Here is a 22,156-nt window from a genome sequence, read left to right as displayed (position 1 = left end):
TTAAACTCTTCACTAGAACACGGATGACTCATTTTATACAGAATTGAGAATTACCGGCTTCGAATGGAAAGTAATAAATACTACCTTTAGTAGTCGTATTAGGCCAATTAACATCTCTACATCCAATCACCACTAGTAGTCATGACCCTACTCATAGCGCAAACGAGAATATCAGCTGGCAAGGAAAAAAACACAGACGTACATAGATCGATCCGAGCTAATTAGTGAATGCGCGAATTTACAACATATATTAGGTTGAACTTAGCATCTGCAAAAAGAAAAAGGAACAACAGATGAAGTACATTGCGGTTGTTGTTGTTGAGGCTGTTGCTTTTTACAACGTGGGATATAAATAATAGATAGTAGATAGATAAAAGCGCACAGAAGATTACATTTAACCGGGGGGAAGGGTGCTGGCGTCAACAACGTCAGCGGCGTCCTTCTCGATCTCCTCGCTAGGCTCGAAGAGAGGAGACCGGGGCAGAGCCATCAGACCGGTACGGGTGGACTCGAGGACACCGAAGGGGCCGATGAGCTTCATGAAAGAGTCGATACGGGAGGGTTTGGCGGAGCTATATCATATTCCATTAGAACCAAGAGACATCGAAATTGTATATGACTCATCATGCTGGCTGGAGGGGGGCAACTTACACCTCAACAATGCAGTTGTTAGTACTGATATCCAGCACCTTTCCACCAAACTGATGAGTCAAGCGAGTAATCGCATCCAGATGCTCATGCTTGTGTCTCAAAGCCTGAGAATGGGGCAGATTACGGGGGTGGAACTCGGTCTTCGCAACCTGCGCAGCCTTATCCTTCTGACCCTCAGTCTGTTCACCGGGGGTGGTGATCTCGCGGTGGTGCTGCAGCAATTCCTCGAAGAACTCGGGGCCCAAGATGCTGACCTTGGCGAGGAGGAGTTCGCGCTGCACCAGGGCCGAGTCAGTGTAGTCGAGGACAGCCCAGACGGGGACGAGATCGTCGAGTTGACGACGAGCCTGCTCGACGACGCCATCCTGACCCTGCAAGACGATGGTCATACGAGACAGATCCTCGACCTCGGTGTTACAGACGACGAGGGAGTCGATGTTGAAGCCGCGAGCAGCCAGGATACCGGACACACGGGACAAGACACCGGGCTCGTTCTGCACCAGACAGTTCAGGATATGGCGCTTGGGAGGGTTGGTGGGGACGCTAGGAGTTTCGTAGAGAATGGACGAAACGGCCGTGGGGGCGTCCCATTGCGGCGAGGAATCGGAGACCGGAAGAGGGAGGGGAGACCGGCGATGAAGGGCCTTGTAGGCTAGGGCTGAGGTCGAGCTGGAGGAAGAGGCCCGAGTGGTGGTGATGAATCGGGAGGCCAGGCGTGAAGTGCGGCTCGCAATGGACAGGAAAGGCGTTGATGCTGTCGTTGACAGCATCAAAGGACGCCGGAATGCCATGATCGCCGCGCGGATTAGGCCTGCACTTGTGGGAAGAAGTGGCAGGCAGCAAAGTCCGGAGATCTCTCAGGCTTTCTGGGGTCGCGGAGAATAAAGTCCGCAGGTTGAACTTCGCATTGCATTTTATACGCGGCGGCCTTCCGACCTCGGGGCGCTGACTCAGTCCCGGCGGTAAAGATTCGTCGCCCCGTGACAAGTTTTATTACTTACCAAGTTACCATACTCACTAGATAGTGTTGCCGCTTGCCTGCTTTGGGGTTAGTTGTTTTTGAACTCACATGATCGGGGTTGCATCTCGTTTCTCCATCAATTCTATTGTCTTGGAGTTTACTACTTGGTAGTTGATATCTTATAGAAACCATTCAGTACATCTTCTGCAATACTTGATAAATTCATCTTGTTTAGTTGCCCACCTGCATTCTCCACGAAGAACAATATATCCTCGATCGGAAGGACCCTGTTACTCTTAGGACGGCACACTTACTCACTACACACACTTAAAACACTAGGCCTATTATTGGTCCCAAGCGCAAAGGGCCGCTACTAAGTTCTCCGGAGTGGCAGCTCGGCATCCCCCGTGGCTGGCCATTTCTTGCTTAGTTTCTGCTGCTTTTTCGCTGGGCCACTAAACTATCCCGAGCGTCGAGTCTTCTTTAGCGGCCAAACCGGGCGGATCGTCCCAAACTCCACCGCCTGCGAAAGTCTTTGGCAAGTTTATCTTGGCCTTTTCGGGCCTACCTTGCTGCCTTGCCTCACGCCCTTCATTTTCACCTTATACAGTTACTTATCCCTTCCCCTCTCTTACCTCTCACTCCATACATTGTCGATACTATGGACGATCGCCGCTCGAAACGCTCTCGTTTTGATCAGACCGAGCCGGAAGTGCGACGCCCGTCGCGCTTCGACCGCCGCTCTCGGTCTCCCTCGTCGCGACAGTCCGAGTCGACTCGAGCTCGCAGCCCTCTCAGTCGTGAACCCCGGAGCCCTAGCGCAGACCCTGCGAAGAAGACCGATCCCGCTGCTGCCGCTGGTACGTTCGCCCCTTCAGGATAATGGCAAGAGTTGGTGGCGCAGGAAACTTGTGTGTAGCAGCAGAACTAACATTGGAGTCATATACACACAGCTGCCGCTGCGGCAAAGATCAACGCCCAGTTGCAAGCGAAAAAGGGTATTCAACATGTCGACGTTCCGCCAATTCGTTCGGTAAGCATGGCTCATACTGGTCGCAAGGAACAGAGCATGAACCTATACTGACACTGGTTTCTCCTACTTAGACCGCAAGCCCCGTACCAACATCCGGCTCCCCCAGCGGCGAGGCATCTGGGAAGCTGAACGCGGAAATTTACGTTGCTGATGGAGATTATATCAAGGATATTGAGATTAATGACTTGCGCAACCGTTACACGCTGACCAAAGGCTCTACTCAGAAGATGGTAATTACTCCTACTTACATCCGCTGATCCTGCCCAGGCCCAAGCCCAAAACTTGTCGCAAGCTAGCTGCTGGCGTCCGTCATTCGCCATGCGCCTTTGCTTGGTTTTGCTTGCTCGTTTTTGGTCTCTTTTCTTCTTCTATCTATCCCCCATTTTCCAATGATCCGTTTTGTGGTTATGGCTAAAGCTTACCCAAGTCAACATCTTGCATAGCATCCCAACACTTGCCCTCATTTGCATCTGCTGACCTCCGCTGCGTGACATTTAGATCAAAGAAGAAACTGGCGCCGGTACGCCTTTCATTCCATATTCTACACTGTTTATATATCATTATCAAACGTTTGACTACAAGAAGGAAGCTCATCATTATTGTTCTCTTTTTAAGATGTCACTACAAGAGGAAATTATTACCCCGACAAGAGCATGGCAACTGCCGCGGTACGTTCTACATTCCACCCTCAATTCTGTTGGAACCTACTAACGTGCGGTCCCTATTCAGAACCCCCCGCTCTATCTTCACGTAACGAGCACAAACAAGGAAGGCCTGGAGAAGGCCGTTGCCTTGATCGACGATCTCATGAAGAAGGAGCTCCCCAACCTGGTCGATGAGCGCCGGTTCCGTCGCCGCGAACCCGAGCAAGTAGAGCGGGATGAGTACGGTCGTGTACGTCCCTCACACCTTATACAACACCAACAGGAGCTACTCTTTCCATCCCTTTCAGATCAAACTAATCAATGGTATACAGCGCAAATGGCCCGAGGAGCGCATCCCCGTCGATCTCGAACCGATTCCCGGCTTCAACCTCCGCGCTCAGGTCGTCGGACAGGGTGGTGCCTACGTGAAGCACATCCAGCAGAAGACTCGCTGCAAGGTTCAGATCAAGGGCCGTGGCTCTGGTTTCATGGAGCCTAGTACCGGCAGGGAAAGCGATGAGCCGATGTTCCTGCACGTTGCGTACGTAGCGCACCTACATCCCTTCTTCTTTCTGCAGCAGCTTGCATAAATACTTATTACTTTTTCTGCAGTGGACCCGACCCGAACGATGTCCAGGGTGCCAAGGCCCTGTGCGAGGATCTACTAGCCAACGTCCGTGAACAGTACCAGCGTTTCAAGGAGAACCCGCCCCAGCACAGCTACGGCGGCTATGGCGGTCAGCGCGGAGACCGCTATCACCACGGCGGAGGTTACGGCGGCGGCAGCGGCGGCGGCGGATATGGTAGCAACTATCATCAGAACTCACCATCTACCTCTGCTAGCCCGTCGACGCAAGCTGCGGGAGGTGCTGGCGGTTCGGGAACCGGAACTCCCGATTACAGCGCCCAGTATGCCCAATACTATGGAACCGACCCGTATGCTGCCTACGGCGGTTACCAGAATTACCTTGCCTACTACCAGTATTATCAGGCGGCTGCTCAGCAGCAGCAGCAGCAGCAGCAGCAGCAACAGCAACAATCCCAGAGCCCCGCTCCGCCACCGCCTCCTCCAGCCAGCGAGGCCCCCCCTCCTCCCCCTCCTGGATCGGGCTCTCCGCCACCTCCCCCGCCAGGCGGTAGCTACAGTGCTGTAAGTACTATGTCCAGATTTAATGCCATGTGGACAAGCCATAATATTAATTGCTTTGTTCGATTCAGGTCCCCCCTCCTCCAGGGCTGTGATTTGCTGTGTGGGTGGGAAGCTGCCACAGCAATAGCCCAAGGCAGATTATCAAGGAGGGCTAAATTCATTCACGAATATGAAACGGTGATTCTATGCAGGCGCAGTGATTTATCCTGCCTGCCAGTGAGCCGATCGACGACCGAGCTGCCTCTAGGCTGTCTGTACCTTTAGTCCGTTCCTTTGTTTTTTTATTCAACCGAGGTTTGGTCTGTGTTGCTAAACTCTGTAGAGCAAAGCCGGAAATCTGCGCTCATTTTTTTGATGCTAAAAGAACCTTGTGCTGTTTCCCCTAGCGAATCATCTGGTTTGATCAATGCGTTGGCTCTGGTAGGATGACTGCACGCCTCCTCTCTGTGGTGGTATAAACAATCGTTCGAGACGGTATTGAACCGTAATACTGATGTCTTTCGCGTGCGCTGGCTCGACAAAAAAGTAGTCGTGACAGTGGTAGATCAGCAAGATGGCTAGTATCTATACCCAGTATCGCTGAAAAATTTTGTCGAAATATATATGAAACCTATAAGAGACTGAGTGCTCAAACTTACCCCCAAGGGTCAACATCAAGAGAATACCCCTGGGAACATCCTCTGCATATACCACGGGACGTCCATGTCGACAAAGTCGTCCGGGTGACTTTCCGGCGCCATTTTCGCCTTTCGCTTGGCAAGAGCGTGTGAACCTTCTTTGCAGAAGTCACAAGCAAAGTCACACGGTGAAGCAGTCGAACCGTTAGTTTTCATTCCTGATGTAGGAACTTGGGAGCCCATCCTCTCAAGTTCGAGATCCCCAAAGAAATCCTTGATCAGATCATGTCTGCATTGTGTGGTATTCTCACAGTAGCTGATCACTTTCTGAAAACTTGCTAGTCGAGCGAGCTGGTTCTGAACGGTGGTATGTGCCTTGCTGTTTTGATTGCTCATGTGCGCACCAGTGCGGTTGCGAGCGTTCTCAACGTCTCTTTGCAGACGATCAAGAATTCTGTCTCGCTCCTGTGTGTTGTAGTAGACAATGGATGCGGCAGCATGTCCGTCGCGACCTGCGCGACCGGATTCCTGAACGAAGCCTTCGAAGCTCCGCGGCGGACTCCAATGAACAACGAAGCGGACGTGTGGGCTATCGATGCCCATGCCGAATGCAGTAGTAGCGACGATAATGTAAAATGCTGGATGTTCCGATGATTCGTTTTTATTGTTGGCATGCTGAGGGAATATCTTAGACGATGTCCATTCGGACTGGATGCGTGTTCGGTCTTCGGAGGATAAGCCAGCGTGGTAAGCCACAGCGTGGATGCGGCCGGGCCAGCTTGCTGAGAGAGCAGGGGCGAGTTTATCGGATATAGTCCTGAGAGGCACATAAATTATCCCGGATATCGGGGGAAGCATAGCGGGTGCAGTGCCAGTTACGGCCTCTCTTCGAGCCTGGACAGACTGGAGCCAGGAGACGAGGTTGTGGATTTGGAAATCTTCTGGCTCTGTGGGGTCGCTTGCAAAATCATCGAGGTATCTTATCTCGTAATGAATGTTTGGACGTGCAGAAGGAGTGTTGAAGATTCTCAGCTTGGAAGCGTCTAATCCAAGTAGTTTGATGATATCTTCCCGAACACGAGGCGTAGCAGTTGCCGTAAGCGCACTGATCGGAACCGGTGGATTCGTCAGAGTTCGCTTGAACCAGCCCAATTCTTTGTACGCCGGCCGGAAGTCATGGCCCCATTCACTAATGCAATGGGCTTCGTCAATGGCGACACGAATCAGCTCTCCCTGGCGGTGAATAGTCTGCAGATTGCGTCGAAAGCCCTCCGTTTGACAGAGTTCTGGTGTCACGTAGAGAAGCCGAGTTCTCGGATGGCCGGATAGTAGGTCGTCCAAGATCATACGCCTCTCAGCAATTGGAGTCGTGGAGTTGATTGTTGCTACCGCAACCCCTAATGCCTGAAGTGCTTTTACCTGATCGGTCTGCATGTCACGTTAGTGCCGCTCGAGTGCAAGCATTTCTTAGGCTGACCATCAAAGCAAGCAAAGGGCTGATCACAACCGTCACTAAAGATATTATCAGACGCAATCCGAAAGTCGAAAGACATGCATGAGGTAGACGCAGGTGAACCAACCGCCATGGCTTATTACTGCAGGTAGTTGGAAGCATAGGCTTTTCCCGAATGAAGTGTTTGCCTGCAGAAACACATCATGGCCGTCTATGGCCGCTGCGATTACCTCACGCTGAAGAGGACTATATGACAGTAATATTAGTTCGATTTACTCTCTCAGGAACTGGGTGACAGCTGAAACACACCGAAAGGACTTCTTCCGGAAAACTCGACGGAGGTAGAAGTCTATATCCACTTTGCGACGTTGTAGATTCCCACTACCCATTTCTGCAACATTGTTAGAGGTACAACAGAAGGTTTCCCAGAATCAAGAATAGAAGCATCGGCTGGCAGACGCGACGCGGGGAAGGCACGATACGCGATGCCACGTGATATCGAGAGAGAGTTCCTAATCGGGAAGGCAGATGGGATTCTGGTCGAGCGAGAGCATCTCTCCATTGTCAGTAGTAGCTTTTGCCTTGAATAACTATGCTACAGTTTGGGCCTAGTTGGAACATGCCCTAGACCTGGTTTTTGAATCCATTACTGGTGATATCATTTGGAAAATAATAATAAACTAATAACACACGAGGTTGTTCGCTGTACAGGGTAACAAGCGACAGCCATTAGCTGTTGCCGTTGAAATCACCGCTATCAGGCTTCAACCTGAGGGTATATACTACTATAACAGGTCTATAATGTACAAGCATCACCGTCCCACATCTAACCCTCCATCATTGGCTAATATTGCCTTTGGAGTCTATTCATCTGCCTTTCTAGTTCCTCCTTGGCAGCCAGGACGTCCAGCGCCTTGCGCTTCTCCGGCTGCCAGATCCGTACAATCTGCAGCCAGACTTTCATAAGCTCTTCTGGTCCGCAACATGCGCCGAATGCGCGGAGAATGATGATGACCATTCGACGACCCAGAAAGACACCATTATCTATCCGGCGTTCAATTTCTTCTGAATCTTGCGGCTCATGTTGCAGGTCCTGAGCTTGTTGTCGAAACAACTCATCGACATCGATATCCTCTTCGAGCGCCGCCATGTCTTCATTGGGATGAGAGACACCTTTGCGGTCGTCGGACTGGCCCATTACTTCATGTTGCTCGTTTCGAGTCTCACCCGACTCCTTGTCAGCGGTGCCAGCAAAGGGCAATGGAGTGTACAGGCCGCTTGGCTTTCGCGAGATTGTTGGCCAGCCCACCTCCATGGCGGCGGGGGCCTTTAACACGGGGATCTCTGGCATGTGCCTTCCGGTTTGGCTGCGGTACAGTTCAATGAGTCTCGTCCTCGACTCGTAGAGAGCACGCAAATAGGTTTTCCAAGCTACACGTAGCCGTTCGGCTGTCCAGCCCTTCTTGTTGCGCCCGTTGCGAGCAAATCCGTCAAAAAGCAGAAGGTATATCATACCACGAGGCGGAACCACAAAGACTTTTTCCATGTCTGCAAGGATTGACATGAAAGCATGGATGTCAGCGGTTTTGTAAGCGTGCAATGAAAGAAATATGTGGAATGTCCGAGTGTCAGGGATTGCGTGAAGTGATTGCTGGAGCGCGCGGTGGTGTTCAGGCATGATGTCCTTCAGTGAAGTGGATTCTTGTAGGACTCGACCCAACTTCTTCACTCTGCTCCGATAGAGGTTCATCTCCGATGTAAGATGCGGTGCTTTTGAATGCTTCGACTCGATGCTTAGTTCCCCTGTCTTTTGGGAATTTGCTTGGGCCTCAAGCATCTCCGCATATATCTGCTTCGCTGAGTCCAAATCTCCGGCGCGAATGAATGATGCCATTAGGCAATTCATTACAACCGTGTCAACGATCTCACCACTCGATACAAATTCATTGAATGTCTGTTGAATGCCAGCAACATCCTCTTGCATACCACAATAGTAGAGCTTAGAGACCTTTCCGAAGCGCCGAAACTCAATATTACGCTTCTTCATTTCCTCCAATAGTCGTTCCGCGACGGTGAACTGATTCGCTTTGATGGCAATATCGAAGAGGATGGTGAACACGACATCATCAGACTTCACACTCGCCAGATATTCCATTTGTTTCCATAGGCCGATGGCCCTCACCACATCTTTCTTGCGTACTTTCCCAGATGCCCGTCCTGCAAGGTGTATAGCGGAACTCCAGAGCGAGCGGGATATGGGCAGCTTCGCAGCGACCATGTCTTCTATCAACGCAAGGTAGCGACGGGCATCCACCCAGCGGCGGTCTGGAGGATCGGCGAAGCGACGTAGGAGTGCTCCTCGGGAGCGTTTGGACAGGTACGCAACCCCGGGAGAGGGAAGATCTCTGTAGAGTCGAAAAACATAATGGTTTGAAATCTTCTCATTCCACATAGCGTCCAAGAACACCTCGACCGTTTTGTACTCCAAAGCGTCCCGCGACTTGTCTACCTTCGGGAGAACTTCATTCGAGGGTGAACCCTTCTGTGTCTCGTTGGCAACAAGGTCAACAGCCTGTTTCCAATTAAGTGAATTGCCAAAAGCAGCTCGGTATAATTGTGAGGTCGACGTGTATGCTTTCCTGCTTGGACTTGTTCTTCTGTGATGGCGATATTGCTCTGACTTGCTCGACGAATCCGGTAAGCGACCAGTCCTCTCATCATCAGGGGCGTTGTCGTTCGCAGTCAAACTGCCTTCGCTAGTCAGGACCATGTCCGCTGTCGGTAGCTCGCTGTTCAATGTCCCCGAATTTATCTCTTGTAATCCTGCATGTGACTGTAATGTTGAGTCTACACCCGCGCCCTGATAGCGATCTTCGAATGAAGATCCCGCTGACGGGTTGTTCGCAAAACAGTTCCCTTCACCATCCTCATCCTCTACTCTCAACGCAACACCGGAATTAATCATGCGTTGTGCACTCGAACGATGCAGACTTCCTGTCGATGTGCTTAGACAGTCCAGGCGATGTTTCGACGACAATTGCCTGCGGTGTGTCAACCCCCGATCCTGCCATCGACCGACGTTTTTCCCTGGATTCTCAATGGAGATCGTAGAGATCCCCCTAGCGCGAGGGGTGTGCTCATGGCAGTAGCCCGCCATAACCAGGGAGCTGACGAAAAGGTCTGCTAACGACGCCGCGGTAGGGCGGGCACGTCTGGAACTGAGTCGTCTGAAGGAGGCATTGTAGGAGAACGGTTCGGAGTTTGACATCGAAGTGTGACGGGTGGGGAGACTCGTATCCAACCGCTGCGAGGGGGGAAGTCGCAGGTCGGTCGAGTTCTGGTACCTATTGGGAGGAGGCATGAGATGGCAGACATCGTGGCATTGGATCAGCCCTGCATGTCCCGAGGAAATCTCGAGCAGCTTGAAGAGAAATGGCCCGAAAGCTCTTCAAGCGTGGCAGGAGGCAGTCGAAGAAGAAGTGGAGACAAGGACGAGGGGCGTCCCAAAGGGCAGAGAGAGGGGGAAGAAGGAGGAGGACGTAGGAAGTAGTAGATAGACAGAGAGGTTGAGCTCTGGGTCAAATTATTATTATGGGCTTTGGCCTTCGCTCTGGCTTTGCACCGGGCGGAGCCGGCGACGGGCCAATCGGAGCCGCGCATTGCCAATCCTCTTTTTTGCACCTGCGCAGGTATCTGGAACACCAAACTCCCGGACCTTCCCTGCCCATGATCTTGTCTCCTGAACACCTGGGTCAAGGCCAGACGTCGTCCATATCTTTAAGTTTGGCCAATTGATTATTCCGCCGGCCATTTGCTTCATCCCTCTGTCGGGTTTGTTGCTGTCCGATCTGCCCTTTCCTCCCCGCTGATTCTGCACGGTCTTCTGGCTGCCGCGTCCGACTCACGATGGGCAAATATAACCTCACGGCCCTCCGGGTTCGCCAAACTGCTGTGGCACAGCATTCCGCCGGCAAACTTCGTCAAGTGCCCAAATGGCTCGATATAATGCACGACGTCCCCCCCGCTGAGGTTCTGGTGCGGAATCGCCCTCAACAACACCAGTTGGTTCGCCAGCGCCTGAAGACTGTCCCTGGTGCATCGAGGCCGCAGGCCGTCTTCGAAGTCCAGGAGAAACGCATCAAGCCGAAGAAGGCAAGTCGCATGTTCCAGCCTGTCGAAATCAAGTACGAGGAGGATCAACTGCGCAAGGAATTTTTCCGCGATCATCCCTGGGAGCTTGCCCGACCCCGAGTGCTTGTCGAAAAGTCAGGCAAGGACTTTGAGAGACATAACTGGAGCCGGCTCCAGCAGCGGGGAAAGCACCTGGATGGTGAGAGGTACGTCTAGTGTCCTTAATCTGTGGGCAGGAGGAATTCGCCGATAATTAGATGATGCTAACCCCCTCGGTTTCCGGTGAAACAGCGTTGTTCAGCGACAGCTTTGGCTTCTTAATAATGTCCCCGATATGACCAAGAGCGCCGCTTACGATATTGCACGCCGCGAGTTCTACCGCCTCCGTCTACAGGAAGACATTGAACGACGTGTTGCTGCCGAAGAAGCCGAAGCTACCGGTGCCGTGTTCGGACCGACACGTCTGGAGATCGGTATGGACCTCGAGAACAAGGAGTATGAGCGTTGGAAGGAATGGGCCAAGTTGCAGGTCCAGCTTTCGGACCAGAGAATGGCTGCGTTCCTCGGGGCCCCGGAAGTCCAAGCTGCTGAGGAGCAAGAGCAGAGCGTGGACGATGACGCCACGGAAAAGGTTGCGCCAGCAATCTGAACTTGGGAGTTGCTATCTTTTGAGGGTTTTAGTATTGTCAACCCCGGATGAGGCGGGGCTTTGCCAGACTCTCTAATGGCTTATGTACACTACTGGACTGTCGATATGTTTTTCTTTCTTCTTGAGTTGCTCTGTTTTACTTTTACGCCTTTTTCTATATCCTTCCTGTTGTGAATAAGAGTTTTGGGTCACGTATAAATTGTCCTTGTTTGTCAAGGTTTAGCTCTGTTGGTCAGGTCAAGTGGGTACTATAGGGGATGCACGCATGGGTAGCTAGCGGTAGAGCCAACATCTCAATTCTATACATTTGTAGCAGAAGAGTGATTTGGAACCGCAGAACCCCGCTGCGAGGCAATGAACCATCTGGAACATGAAAGTCGGAGGACAGTTCATGAGCCGGCGAACCTCAAACAATAGTGGTGTTTCAAGTGTGTCTGCCGGGTGTCCCCTGAGCCAATCACTGGGGCGGACTTATCGCGCCCGAACCCCCAGAAAGTTATCGACCAGGCGTTTCTTCGATTCATCTCGACCCTCTTGTCAGTCGGCTTGCTCAGCCTGCAAGAGACTGCTGGCCATCTTGCCCATTGGCATCCGCTTGTATCTCATTGACGGAGTGTGTCTACACAAATTTCAAAATCAGTTTTTGCTGCATGCTCGGATAATCTGCCGGGCAGTGGTTCTTGTCTGACAGCTGCACCTCTTCGCGTTTCATCAACTTAACGCCGGCTCGCCCTGAACCCCGACCGCATCCTTTGGCACCAAAGTCGACTGCCAGTGTGATCGAGCCCTTTCATACAACCTGTCAAATCGATAGCTCAATCCGCGGTCGCTCAGAGTTTCATCCAACAATCCCTCCTACCTCCGTACCCTCATTAGAACCCGAGCGGGTCCTCGTACGTTTGAAGCCCAACCGAAGCTCTCTGGGCCATTCTCGCGCCGCAGTCGAACTTGGGTCTTAACATCTACACGCATCTCGCTTTTGCACAGCATCTACCGTATATTTTGTTTCGGGTCTTACGGTTACGTCGCTATTGCAGCGCCTGTTGATCATGCTTCGTTCCGGTCTCAATGCACGTCTTGGAGACACTCTGACCATCTGATCAATTGTTTGAAATTCGAATACATTGGAAATTCGACCAGTGCTAGACACAGCCGCTAGAACAGCTTCTTCTTCATATCTCCAATCATGCTCTCCACAATGGTCCGCCCGGAGGACGCCATCAGGATGCCTCGTTCATACCGAAGCGACGTGGATGAGGAGGATACTAGCAGGCGAACTCCGGAGCAGAACACTCTTTCCTCTTCATCCTCCTCTTCTAACAATGACGCGGCGGCAAAAAGCGAGGACGAGGTTACACTGGTGAACGGGTCTGTTGGTGATGGTCGCAGTAGTAGCCTAGGGAAACATCAGACAGGTCCCCGTCTTTTGTCGCCAGACGAAACGATTGAACTAGCGCGGCGAGCAGTGGAAAACGGGATTCAGGAGACCAAACGCTCTTTAGCGGGCAGTGAGGCAGTCAGCGATGTGGTAAAGCCAAAATTGACCATCGACTTGGGCCATTCCAACATAGTCCGTATACCCGAAGCGGTGGTGGACATCATCAAGGATGAAGTTGAACGGTGTGTGATACGGGATCTCGAAATATACGGTTCGGTTTGGAGAGAAACTAACATCAAGCAGCCTCTCGCTATCCAATAATCATCTTTTTCATATACCTTATCGGTTCGCAGAATGTTCTCATCTCCGATATCTCAATATTCGGGCGAACAGTTTTCGAGAATTTCCCAAGGGAGTGAGTGCTATGTCACTAGTCTGACCTACGGTGTGGATTTGCAATTATTAACAGCAATTTTAGGTGTACAAATTGCCGCTTCTCGAGATCTTAGATATCAGCCGCAATAAGATCGGCCACCTCCCGGAAGAGATCAAGAAATTGTCCTCGCTCCGGGTTCTATCGGTAATGCAAAACCGCCTTGACGATTTGCCTCTGGGGATCTCCGATATGAACAAACTTCAAATTCTTAAAGTAGCCGGGAACCCCTTGCGGGGCCCCCTGCGACGGCTTCTCGAGACGTCTGAGACAGAGTTTGCCCCCTCGACAATGACGGATAATGAGAGGGAGGTCGCGGTTACTGCCGAGCTGAAGCGGTTCTTGAAGACCAAGCAGCCTGTTACCACTCAGGAAGTCGAGAGGAATGAGCTTAGGTATGGAATTAACCTTTCGTCTGGAAGTAACCGACTAACACCGACTTCTCAGCGAGGGCATGTTGGACACTCCTAAACCCGTCAAACGCGGAGTGAGCAGTCGGTTTCCTGTGATCCCCAGCACCGGTGATCTTTCTTCCGACCCAAAGTCGCCGTCCTTGTCTCGACCTCCTCCCATACCTCTCAAATCGCACTATCGCATTGCTTCGGGACAGCATTCGGTCTTTCAGGCCGGTTTTCTCCCACGTCCCGGCGTTAGGCCTCTCGCTGGAGTCAATGAACGCAACCGGAGCAACAGTGAAGGGATCATCCAGGCCTCTTTGGCCGCACGTAACAAGCGGATGGGAGTCATTCGGAAGAATACAGACTTAGGGACGTTGGACGAGACTCGGCCGTATCGGAACAGTCATTTACGAGGCTTGAGTTATGGCTCTATTCTTCGCACCCGGCCCGTTGCAGCCGTGTGTAACAGCAACTCCTCAAGTCCCAGTAGCCCGAGGGAACGCAGACGATTAAAGGATGGTTTTGTCAACCGAATGTCGAGTCTGCCAGAACACAAGGGCGAAAGAGAAACCGCGGAACCTATCATCGAGTGTGCGAAGGGGATTCTTTTCGCACTCTTCCAAGTGCAGTCGAATGTGTCATCTCTGATCAATGTGATCAAACGCGACGATGCTCGGCGCAACAGTCTCGAAATCGTGTTCTACAATGCCTCTACCCACGTTGAACGGTTGAATGAAGCCATCGAGAACGCGGAGCACCATTCTGACGATATGGACGCGGTGCGCTTGTCGAACGAGGCTGTCAAAAGGGAATGCAAAACATGCATAATAGCTTACACTCATGTAGGAACGCAATTACGCAATAGCATCGACAAAATAGTCGCCAATGGCGACCCACGCTACTTGCGTTCCTTGATGCTCATGATCTTTGGCAGCGTGGTTGAACTGCGCAACGCCTGTGCGAGCTTGGGCATCCCACTCCAAACCCGCAAGCCGCCCTCCGTGGCAAAACCATCTATACCTGAAATCAAAGAGTCGGCTAGCTCGGACCGCTTCCTTGGACCAACAGTCACTCCAACCAGAGGAAGGGAGCATTCTTTGTCGACGCGTCGGTTGCGAAGTGATACCACAATCCAACACCCTCAGATTACTGCGACCGGTCCTTTCCAGGCTGCTCAAAATTACCAGTCTGCTGTCAGTTCGCCTGGGTTTGCCCAAACTCCATTCAGCTATGGGGCACGAAGCCGGTCGAGTAGCAGATCCAACCATATCAACACATCCGTACCGTCGTCACTCGCGACCCCTCGTTCAGGCGAGTCATTCCCTCCCATGCCCAGCGCCGTTGTACCTCGGATCAATCCCTTGACAGGCTTGGATGAGATTGAGGAGGAGCGGATTTTTGAAAAGATCTTCTATCAACTTACCTCGGCCTACACCGCTGCCCTACAAGCGTTGCCTTTGGCACGCCGTCAGCTAGTGCGATGCCACGAGGTAGCGGAACAGGCACACGAATCCGAGGGCATATTAATGCTGTGGAACAATCTGATCCGACGGTGTCGGGTATGCCTAGAAGTATCCGAGGCCTTGGGTCTTCGACTCTCCAACATGAAGGTAAAAGAACCCGGTGGCGGGATGCGGAACCAGCGCGAGTTCTGGCAACTGTGCAAGGCGTTCATGCAGTCCTTTGTCGATCTAGTTACCGACATGAGGGAGGTTCGAAGTATGCAGCTTCTTCCGGGTGATATCATTGTCATACTTCGTCCAGTCCAAAGAGCAAGCAGAGAAGCAGGTCGGTTGATCGATGCCTCGCCGTGGTCTTATCTTGCCGATATGGCTCCAGGAAATGCGGCAGCAAACATATACGGGCCTCCGCTACAATCCCAGCATCCACAGCACCAGGGTACCGCATCCAATGCAAGCAGCTTCCATCTGAACTCCGGCGTATCCCCGCAATCCGTCCATCTCCCGGCGACTCCGCTAAGTGCTGCCCTTGGTCCAGCCGCGCAGGCAACCGTGCCTTCTACCCCCGCAAGTGCGTACAGTGACAAATTCTTCGAAGGGGATGTATTTCAGAGAGCTGACTCATTGCTCTCTATGCCCAATCAGGCGCCATTTTTCAGTCGTCGGTGAGACGTTAGCATTTGCACCTGTACGAAGGAGACGGTGTTTCACTATGTGGAGTTTGTGCTACGGTGATTCGAGTTCTGTCGCATATTCTTGTGCTTGCTCTTCCTGGTTACTGCGAGGGGTGGCTGCTCTCTAGACTTCACCCATGATCTTTGCAGGTACAAAGTATACTCTGCGTGGGAAATGTCAAACCATCACCAAGACCAGAAAGAGAGCCTGGTTGCGTCTGTTTCAGTATGTATACCTGGTTTGTATCGTGCGCAGTCGTGACCTGACTTGAGTAACCTCAAGCTATACACACCTACTCCATCCTGATCTACATTGTTGATATTCGTTCAGTTCACCCTTGTTTTGCGCTTTTTGTTCCATTAGTCGTTTGTTTATTTGTTCATCACCCCCTTGTCCGGAATTCATTTTGCACTCGGAAACGTCAAGGAGTCGGGGATAAAGGGGACATCTACTAGCACTACTACTACACATCTGGACTTTTCGCGAAGGAGAAAACGGAGTATGGGGTTCATCTTCTTAATTCTCAGGGACCGAAACCTTTGCATAGCGTGTCATCTTTTTTTTTTTTTTTTACCTCACATTTCCCTTTTTCTTTTCTTTGATGGATTATGACTAGAGCGAAATGAACATTTTGTGATTTGTTTGCCTGTGTTGGGGAGGTCGTAGTGATCGCAGTCTGTGCTGACTGTGGATCAGTAATAGCCAGAGCAACATGGGACGTGCTTTCTTTTAGTTAGTGGTATCTATGAGCTACGAGTAACTACTACTGATCTCACCGATTTATTTTGACTGAAATCAGGGTATAAGTTACATGTGTGTCGCGCAAAGCAAAGCAAAGTAGAGTAAAGCATAGAACCGAAAAGTAAATCCACAGGAGATGGTTATCAATTACCAAACCAGACCTCTCGTGCATAAATACTATACAAATGAAGTATCCGTACTTGAAGAGGATTGAGCACTATGTAGGTAGGCAAGCAAACAAAGAAGCAAACATCACCATCATCATCGTCATCAGCCACTAGATACTATCTACCTATCTGGTTGTCCTGCATCTTCCATAATACTAGTTATTACTCGCATATGTCGCCTATCTGCACGATCACAGACAACTTCACATACTTTCATGTACATACAGAGAAGGAACTAATTACATGCAAACATATGAGCGATAAACTAGATCTTGTGCAATGATTATCAATATATTTAGTAGGATTGAAGCACACTTAATGAAATTGTATTATGCATAGTATGTATATATATTCTTCTGAGACAACTATGATCTTCCCCTCCTCCCCCCTCCTCATCCATGCATTGTTCTCTAGAAGCATGTTGTAATATTGAGTGACGCGATGCGGGGGATAACAAAGACTGCAGAATCTGCACGGACGATTTATTTGGAATGGAAGGAAGGAGGGGATTAAATCAGGATTGAGATTGCGACGGTTATCCGGGGATGGAAGAGGGGAATGTCAATCAATGTGACCGTGCGAGCGAGCGACAGCATGAGCGTTGTTTGTTGATGCTGATACGGTTCAGTTACCAACGCTGTATGCGTATTCCGTATAACTAGGGGAGGGTGCTTGGGCTTGGGCTTGGTGGAAATCTGTGGTACAGACTGTTGATGCATTCGTTACTTGGTTTGTTTGCTTGCTTGTCTGCTTGTCTGCTTGCTTACTGCCGAAGAAGAAGAGGAGTGTAGGCAGGGGGGTGTGCAGGTCTGTTCTCTGTTGTTTCCTGTTATGTGGGGTATTGACGGAGTAGTAGTAGGTTGTACAAGATCTGAGGAGGAGAGGAAAGGCGATGAATATGAAGGAGCATGAAATGCTTGGCTGAGGGGTGTGTTTGGTTGGGATGTGTGTCCGAGAGGTGAGGAGGGAAGAAAGGGGAGAGATGATGTCTTGGTGGTTTGGTTTGGTTTGGCTTGGCTGGGACGATGGTGGCGCTCTTGGAAGCTAGATTGGCTTTTCTTTGGCTTGCTGTAGCATCTAGAATGGCTTTCCAGAGCGGCACTTCCTGAAGGGAGGTAGAAGAGGTCTATCAATAGTCTCGTATCAATAGTATCGGGGCTCATTATTGAAGTGGGTAGAGTAGATGAAGATCCGGCAGTAAGTGGACGAATTGTGTCTTTCCGCTATCAATATGAACAATGCTGGTTATTGTCTGTCGTGTATAGATCAGATGATGTCCAGCACTGCTGAAAACGAACCTTTCTCGTCATACTACTTAGTAAACGTTTAGAAGCTTTGACGATTCCTACGGCATGCATTACGAAATGTGGAACGGGCATTGATCCTGCAGCGATTGGAGGGGGAAAGCAGCAAAGATACCAATTAAGGGCGCCTCTATGCGCTCCAAGACTTGAAGTCCCTGCTCGTATACTGACTGCCCGGATATTGTTTCCAGCCAGCCTTGGATAGAAGATACTAATCTTCCCTGTCAACCATGGTACGTAGTCGCAGTGGGGATATCCGTAGTACGCTAGTCGAGGAGGAAGTGACAGGGCACTGACAGCCACTCCCCTAATGGCCAGACTACTTCCTGTATTCATACATGCTGGGATGATTATTGGAAGCAGAAGCAGAAGCAGAAGCAAAGCATCCTGCAGACCCCTCGATGCTGCATAGGGCACGGGGCACAGGGCTAGGGCCGGTGGTGCTGTCACGGGATCGAACAATGTCCTCCAACCAAGAAAACTCCTTCCCAAACATCAATCGATCATCCATGTCACCATTGAGTCCTGGCCCCGTCGCATCGCATTCATTCAGCGGCATCTCGTTTGTATTCGCCTCCCCCCTCCCCCCATCGGTTTCGCGGCTGCCTGTCGTCGGGGTTGGAAGCATCACTTTTTCGGATCATCAACTCAGATGATGCAGCAAGCGTCGCGACTACGGGCCGAACAACCCCACTGAAAAGTCGGTGTCGAGGAAAGAAATCAAATGAAGCCAGCAGGAGAAAGCCATAAGCGTCACCCTTGTCACTGTTCACCACCACCACTCATTTCATCCCGCCTTAATGATGGCAGCTAATTCTCAGGTGGACGGAGAAAGCGGCGTTGCCTCCCCGCCCCGCCTCAACAAGATCATAGTAGAAAACAAAAATTAACTAGAAACGGAGCCAATGAGGGTGCAGGACCGGCATACTTCTTAGGTTGTCGCCTGCAGGCTGGGGTGAAGAACTGGGTCCGAACCATCACCGCTCTTTATACTGGCTTGCTTGCAAACGGGCTTGGCTTTCCAATTGCCGCCTCTCCGACCAGGTCCGGAATAATGAGGCGAGTTTGCGTTGGAGGGTCAAATCCATCGTGATCGGTGCACTACTGAAGTGAGGCGCCAAGCGCACGCAAGACCGCCGGCAGTCAAGCCCCTTTATTCGTGCGCAGCCTTGGAATAATGATCCAGCCACATTGTCTGCTTCCCCTCCGTTTTGGTCGACTGCTGCCCTCCGTGTATCCACCCCCTGGCACCTTTTTTAAGATTCTACCCTTCAGCAGACTCCGAGCTTAAATAATAATCTTACGATGTCGATCGATAGTTCCCTCCCACTAACTTACGGAGCGGTCGGAGTCAATAGTCCATTCCTCATCCCGCGCGTGAGCCCACTTGCAGGGTAGGGGGGGAAAGCCCGGCCGGATTCTGATATTGAGGTTAAGACTGGGGAGGAGGTGTGGTCCAGGGCTGTCGCTGACTCGGGTTGGCCTACCGATGCCACCACGCGTGTGTGAGATCCACTCCGACCGAGACTCTTGGGTGGGTTTTTTTATCTATCAAGTATCAATCTGCTAGGGGCGGGTGGATCGGTTAACATCCCCCATGTCCCACCCCAAGGGAGAAAAAGCGGAAAACAATGGAGGCAAGAAACCATGCTCACGGCTCTTGGTTTAACCACTTCCCCTCTAGCACCACCCCCTGTTGCCCCTACAACGGAAGACGGCAATGGTGAAGGAATAGGGGTCTGTAGCGCAATCTTTCCGTCGGCGGTCACCGAAAAGGACTCAATTGCACTTCTTAAATGTCGGTGGACCAAAACGGAATTCAATCGGAGACTATCATCGTCAATCCCACACATGATAGAACGCAGTAGGTGATGAGTCCTACGACTGGCTTTTAAGGTTTTGATGGAGCAGTTATTTTTCCAGTGTTTCGATTGCAAACAGACCAACGGAAGAATCTTCTTCGGAGAGGCAGCATCACTGTACAGTAGGGGGCCCTAGAGGCGCGCAGACCACAGGGACCATTAATCTGTACCTGACAGGGTACAGGCGACTAGAATGTACCATTCACAACACGAGGTCAATCTGGATGGCATGACGGGGATGACCTTGTTCAGCAATGGCCGGTGTCGCATACAGCCGTTGGCGGACTGTTTCCCGCTTTGGGAGAAAGGCCACTCAAGAGTAATCAAGACGGAGGGAGGAATTGGAATGATCTGATCGGAGCGGGCATGGATGTCCTGACAGAGTTATATCCCGATTTTCTTCAGTATGTCGACGATGACGAAGACAGTCCGTCGCAACGATAGCTTCGGGGGTACTTCTGGATGCATCAAGGGCTGGAATGTCCGGATGCCCCCTGCTTTGCCCTGGATTTTACTACTCCCAGGGCAAAGGTAGATGGAACCAAAAAATGGCTACAAGGAAAGAGAAAAAGTAAGAATTTCAGAAAAGGAAAAAAGAGAGAAGAAAAAGCAATACACCCTTAACAAGAAATCGGATCAAGATGGATCCGTCGCCCCAAATTGATTTGAACACCGAGGACGGCAGGCTGCATCGTCCCTCTCGCTGTCTGCACAATTATTCAATTGGGAATACACCGAATGCTCTCTGGGTACAGAGGCGCATGTATACTCCGTGCTTGTGGCCGGCCCCTTCTGCACACTGACCTAAATTATTTCGTTTCTTTTTTTTTTTTTACGAAGATCTTCCACCTTCCTCCTGGCCGAATATATCCTCTCCTATCCTGACCAGAGGGATTGGGTGGCGCCTGTCGCTGAACGCATGATTGGGATTTCGGGGGGGACGGCCTCCCTATCACATCGGCGCCGGTGGTAAGGGACAGTCAGGACCGAATTCACTCCCACAATGGCCGGGTACCAGCATTGGCACCGGCACACGCCCGGACCTTTGAGATCGTACACGATACCGGGGGGAGGCCTGTTGCTGAGGAATGCTGCTGGGGGCGGAGGGGAAGGGAGGGGGAAAGAGTAAATTTTGAAAAGAAAAAGAATTGGCAAAAAGCCAGCAGGGATTGCTTGGTGGTGAGATTTGAGTTTCCCTCTGCGCCCTCGCGCGGCCGTTAAGGAATGAATGAACGGATCAGGATCAGAAGCAGGCTCACGGCGCAGTGATGTTCCCATCCCATCCCCATCCCATCCTCATCTGATCCCATCCTTTACCCACTCGCCTGCCAGAGCGAACCCAGTCAAGAAAAGGAACCCCCCTCCAAGCATCCCACGTCATCCACTATGTGACTAGGGATCGCTGGATCCGACTCGCTGAACGTTTCCAAAAATTCCCTTTGCCTCGGTGCCCGTTCCCAGGTGCGAAACAGCGCCCCGGAAAGTTCGTAGCTGCTGCAAGCGTCTAGATTAGATCAGCCTCACTTTTCGCAGCGCTCCTGCAAAAGGCAGTGGGTGCCTCTGACTAGTCAGTCGCATGTTGGCTGTCTTCTAATCTTTCTCTTTTTTCCCTCTCTCTCTTTTGCGCGCTTTCTGTCTAGTTAATTCCCTTCTCTGTCCCTATCTACTGCGATGCTACTGCGCCGCACTCCTTCTCTGTCCCTTTAGTTCCCCGTCCGGTGGCTCGTGTGTCCAGCCTACTGCGGGCTTGTTGTAATCCCTCCTTCCTTGAAATTTGATTGCGTGCAGGGCCATCCTTCTCCTCAGGCTCCGAACGCCGTTACTACTTACTACTAAGTATTTCCTACTTGGCAGTAGTTAGTATACTGCGCTTGCATGCCTATATCCACTCATCGTCATTGGCTATATCAACACCACTGATATCCCGGTCTCTTTGTCAACCTGGTTGGACCCGATTTGTCAGGGCAAGTTGTCTACTGCGTCTGTTGTCGGCATTGAACTTCACTCCTGCCAACAACCTTTGTTTGCTACGATCATCTCCTTTCTTCCTGTTGTCGCGTAGCCATTGGACTCGGTCTCTTTCATTCATCTTTGCTGCCTGCCGCGGTCCTCGACCCAGTTTCATCTGGTGCCCCCGGCCGGTTTCTTCGTGTCTATTTACTTGGCAAGGAGGACGCAGATAAGAGAGAAACGGAGAGGGAAAACAGAAATTAGTAGGAGAAAGAAAGAAGAAAACACCGAAAAGGAAAAGGAAAAAAGGAAACGGAAACTGAAATTCCGATTCGCAAAACAAGGAAATTGGCCCCAATCCCGAAAGGTTCACCTAGGGTCTTACTACTATCGAAACACTATTTTGACAAGCCCGGCGTCCACGATTGCCCGTTTTATGATCGGCATTGGCGATCGACGTCGTTGACTAACCTCGGGTGCGTACTATTCCTCCCTCCCT

At 51.2% G+C, this 22,156-nt stretch overlaps 6 protein-coding genes across 6 annotated transcripts; 3 read left to right on the top strand and 3 right to left on the bottom strand.

The window, feature by feature from the left end:
- Positions 1–100: 100 nt before the first annotated feature.
- Positions 101–1,529, bottom strand: ASPBRDRAFT_44276 (acetolactate synthase regulatory subunit). The gene is made up of 2 exons (XM_067625162.1): positions 652–1,529; positions 101–572 (listed from the first exon to the last, which is right to left on the bottom strand). Exons 1-2 carry the CDS (start codon positions 1,440–1,442, stop codon positions 395–397), a joined length of 969 nt encoding a protein of 322 aa, XP_067478599.1. The 5' UTR covers positions 1,443–1,529; the 3' UTR covers positions 101–394.
- Positions 1,530–2,273: 744 nt separating this feature from the next.
- On the top strand, positions 2,274–4,703 carry ASPBRDRAFT_127215 (KH domain-containing protein; the record flags this gene model as incomplete). Its single annotated transcript, XM_067617950.1, has 8 exons — positions 2,274–2,472; positions 2,566–2,645; positions 2,717–2,875; positions 3,144–3,165; positions 3,261–3,313; positions 3,375–3,539; positions 3,622–3,830; positions 3,902–4,703. 8 exons carry the CDS (start codon positions 2,274–2,276, stop codon positions 4,701–4,703), a joined length of 1,689 nt encoding a protein of 562 aa, XP_067478598.1.
- A 389-nt stretch (positions 4,704–5,092) lies between these two features.
- ASPBRDRAFT_75925 (putative RecQ family helicase RecQ) lies at positions 5,093–6,898 on the bottom strand (the record flags this gene model as incomplete). Its single annotated transcript, XM_067629298.1, has 4 exons — positions 5,093–6,484; positions 6,534–6,568; positions 6,637–6,755; positions 6,819–6,898. 4 exons carry the CDS (start codon positions 6,896–6,898, stop codon positions 5,093–5,095), a joined length of 1,626 nt encoding a protein of 541 aa, XP_067478597.1.
- Positions 6,899–7,145: 247 nt separating this feature from the next.
- Positions 7,146–10,074, bottom strand: ASPBRDRAFT_44272 (pentatricopeptide repeat protein). The gene has a single exon (XM_067625160.1). The coding sequence runs from the start codon at positions 9,868–9,870 to the stop codon at positions 7,354–7,356; it is 2,517 nt and encodes an 838-aa protein (XP_067478596.1). The 5' UTR covers positions 9,871–10,074; the 3' UTR covers positions 7,146–7,353.
- A 143-nt stretch (positions 10,075–10,217) lies between these two features.
- On the top strand, positions 10,218–11,605 carry rsm25 (mitochondrial 37S ribosomal protein mS23). Its single transcript, XM_067619906.1, has 2 exons — positions 10,218–10,846; positions 10,932–11,605. The coding sequence occupies exons 1-2, from the start codon at positions 10,416–10,418 to the stop codon at positions 11,287–11,289; spliced, it is 789 nt and encodes a 262-aa protein (XP_067478595.1). The 5' UTR covers positions 10,218–10,415; the 3' UTR covers positions 11,290–11,605.
- An 870-nt stretch (positions 11,606–12,475) lies between these two features.
- On the top strand, positions 12,476–15,627 carry ASPBRDRAFT_127585 (putative cell morphogenesis protein Sog2; the record flags this gene model as incomplete). The annotated part of the gene is made up of 4 exons (XM_067617988.1): positions 12,476–12,909; positions 12,971–13,082; positions 13,146–13,495; positions 13,548–15,627. 4 exons carry the CDS (start codon positions 12,476–12,478, stop codon positions 15,625–15,627), a joined length of 2,976 nt encoding a protein of 991 aa, XP_067478594.1.
- Positions 15,628–22,156: the final 6,529 nt, after the last annotated feature.

The sequence above is a fragment of the Aspergillus brasiliensis genome, assembly GCF_001889945.1.
Source record: "Aspergillus brasiliensis CBS 101740 unplaced genomic scaffold ASPBRscaffold_7, whole genome shotgun sequence".
NCBI classification, from domain to species: domain Eukaryota; kingdom Fungi; phylum Ascomycota; class Eurotiomycetes; order Eurotiales; family Aspergillaceae; genus Aspergillus; species Aspergillus brasiliensis.
The sequence above is the reverse complement of the archived record's forward strand: the minus strand, read 5'-3'. Positions and strand labels throughout refer to the sequence as shown.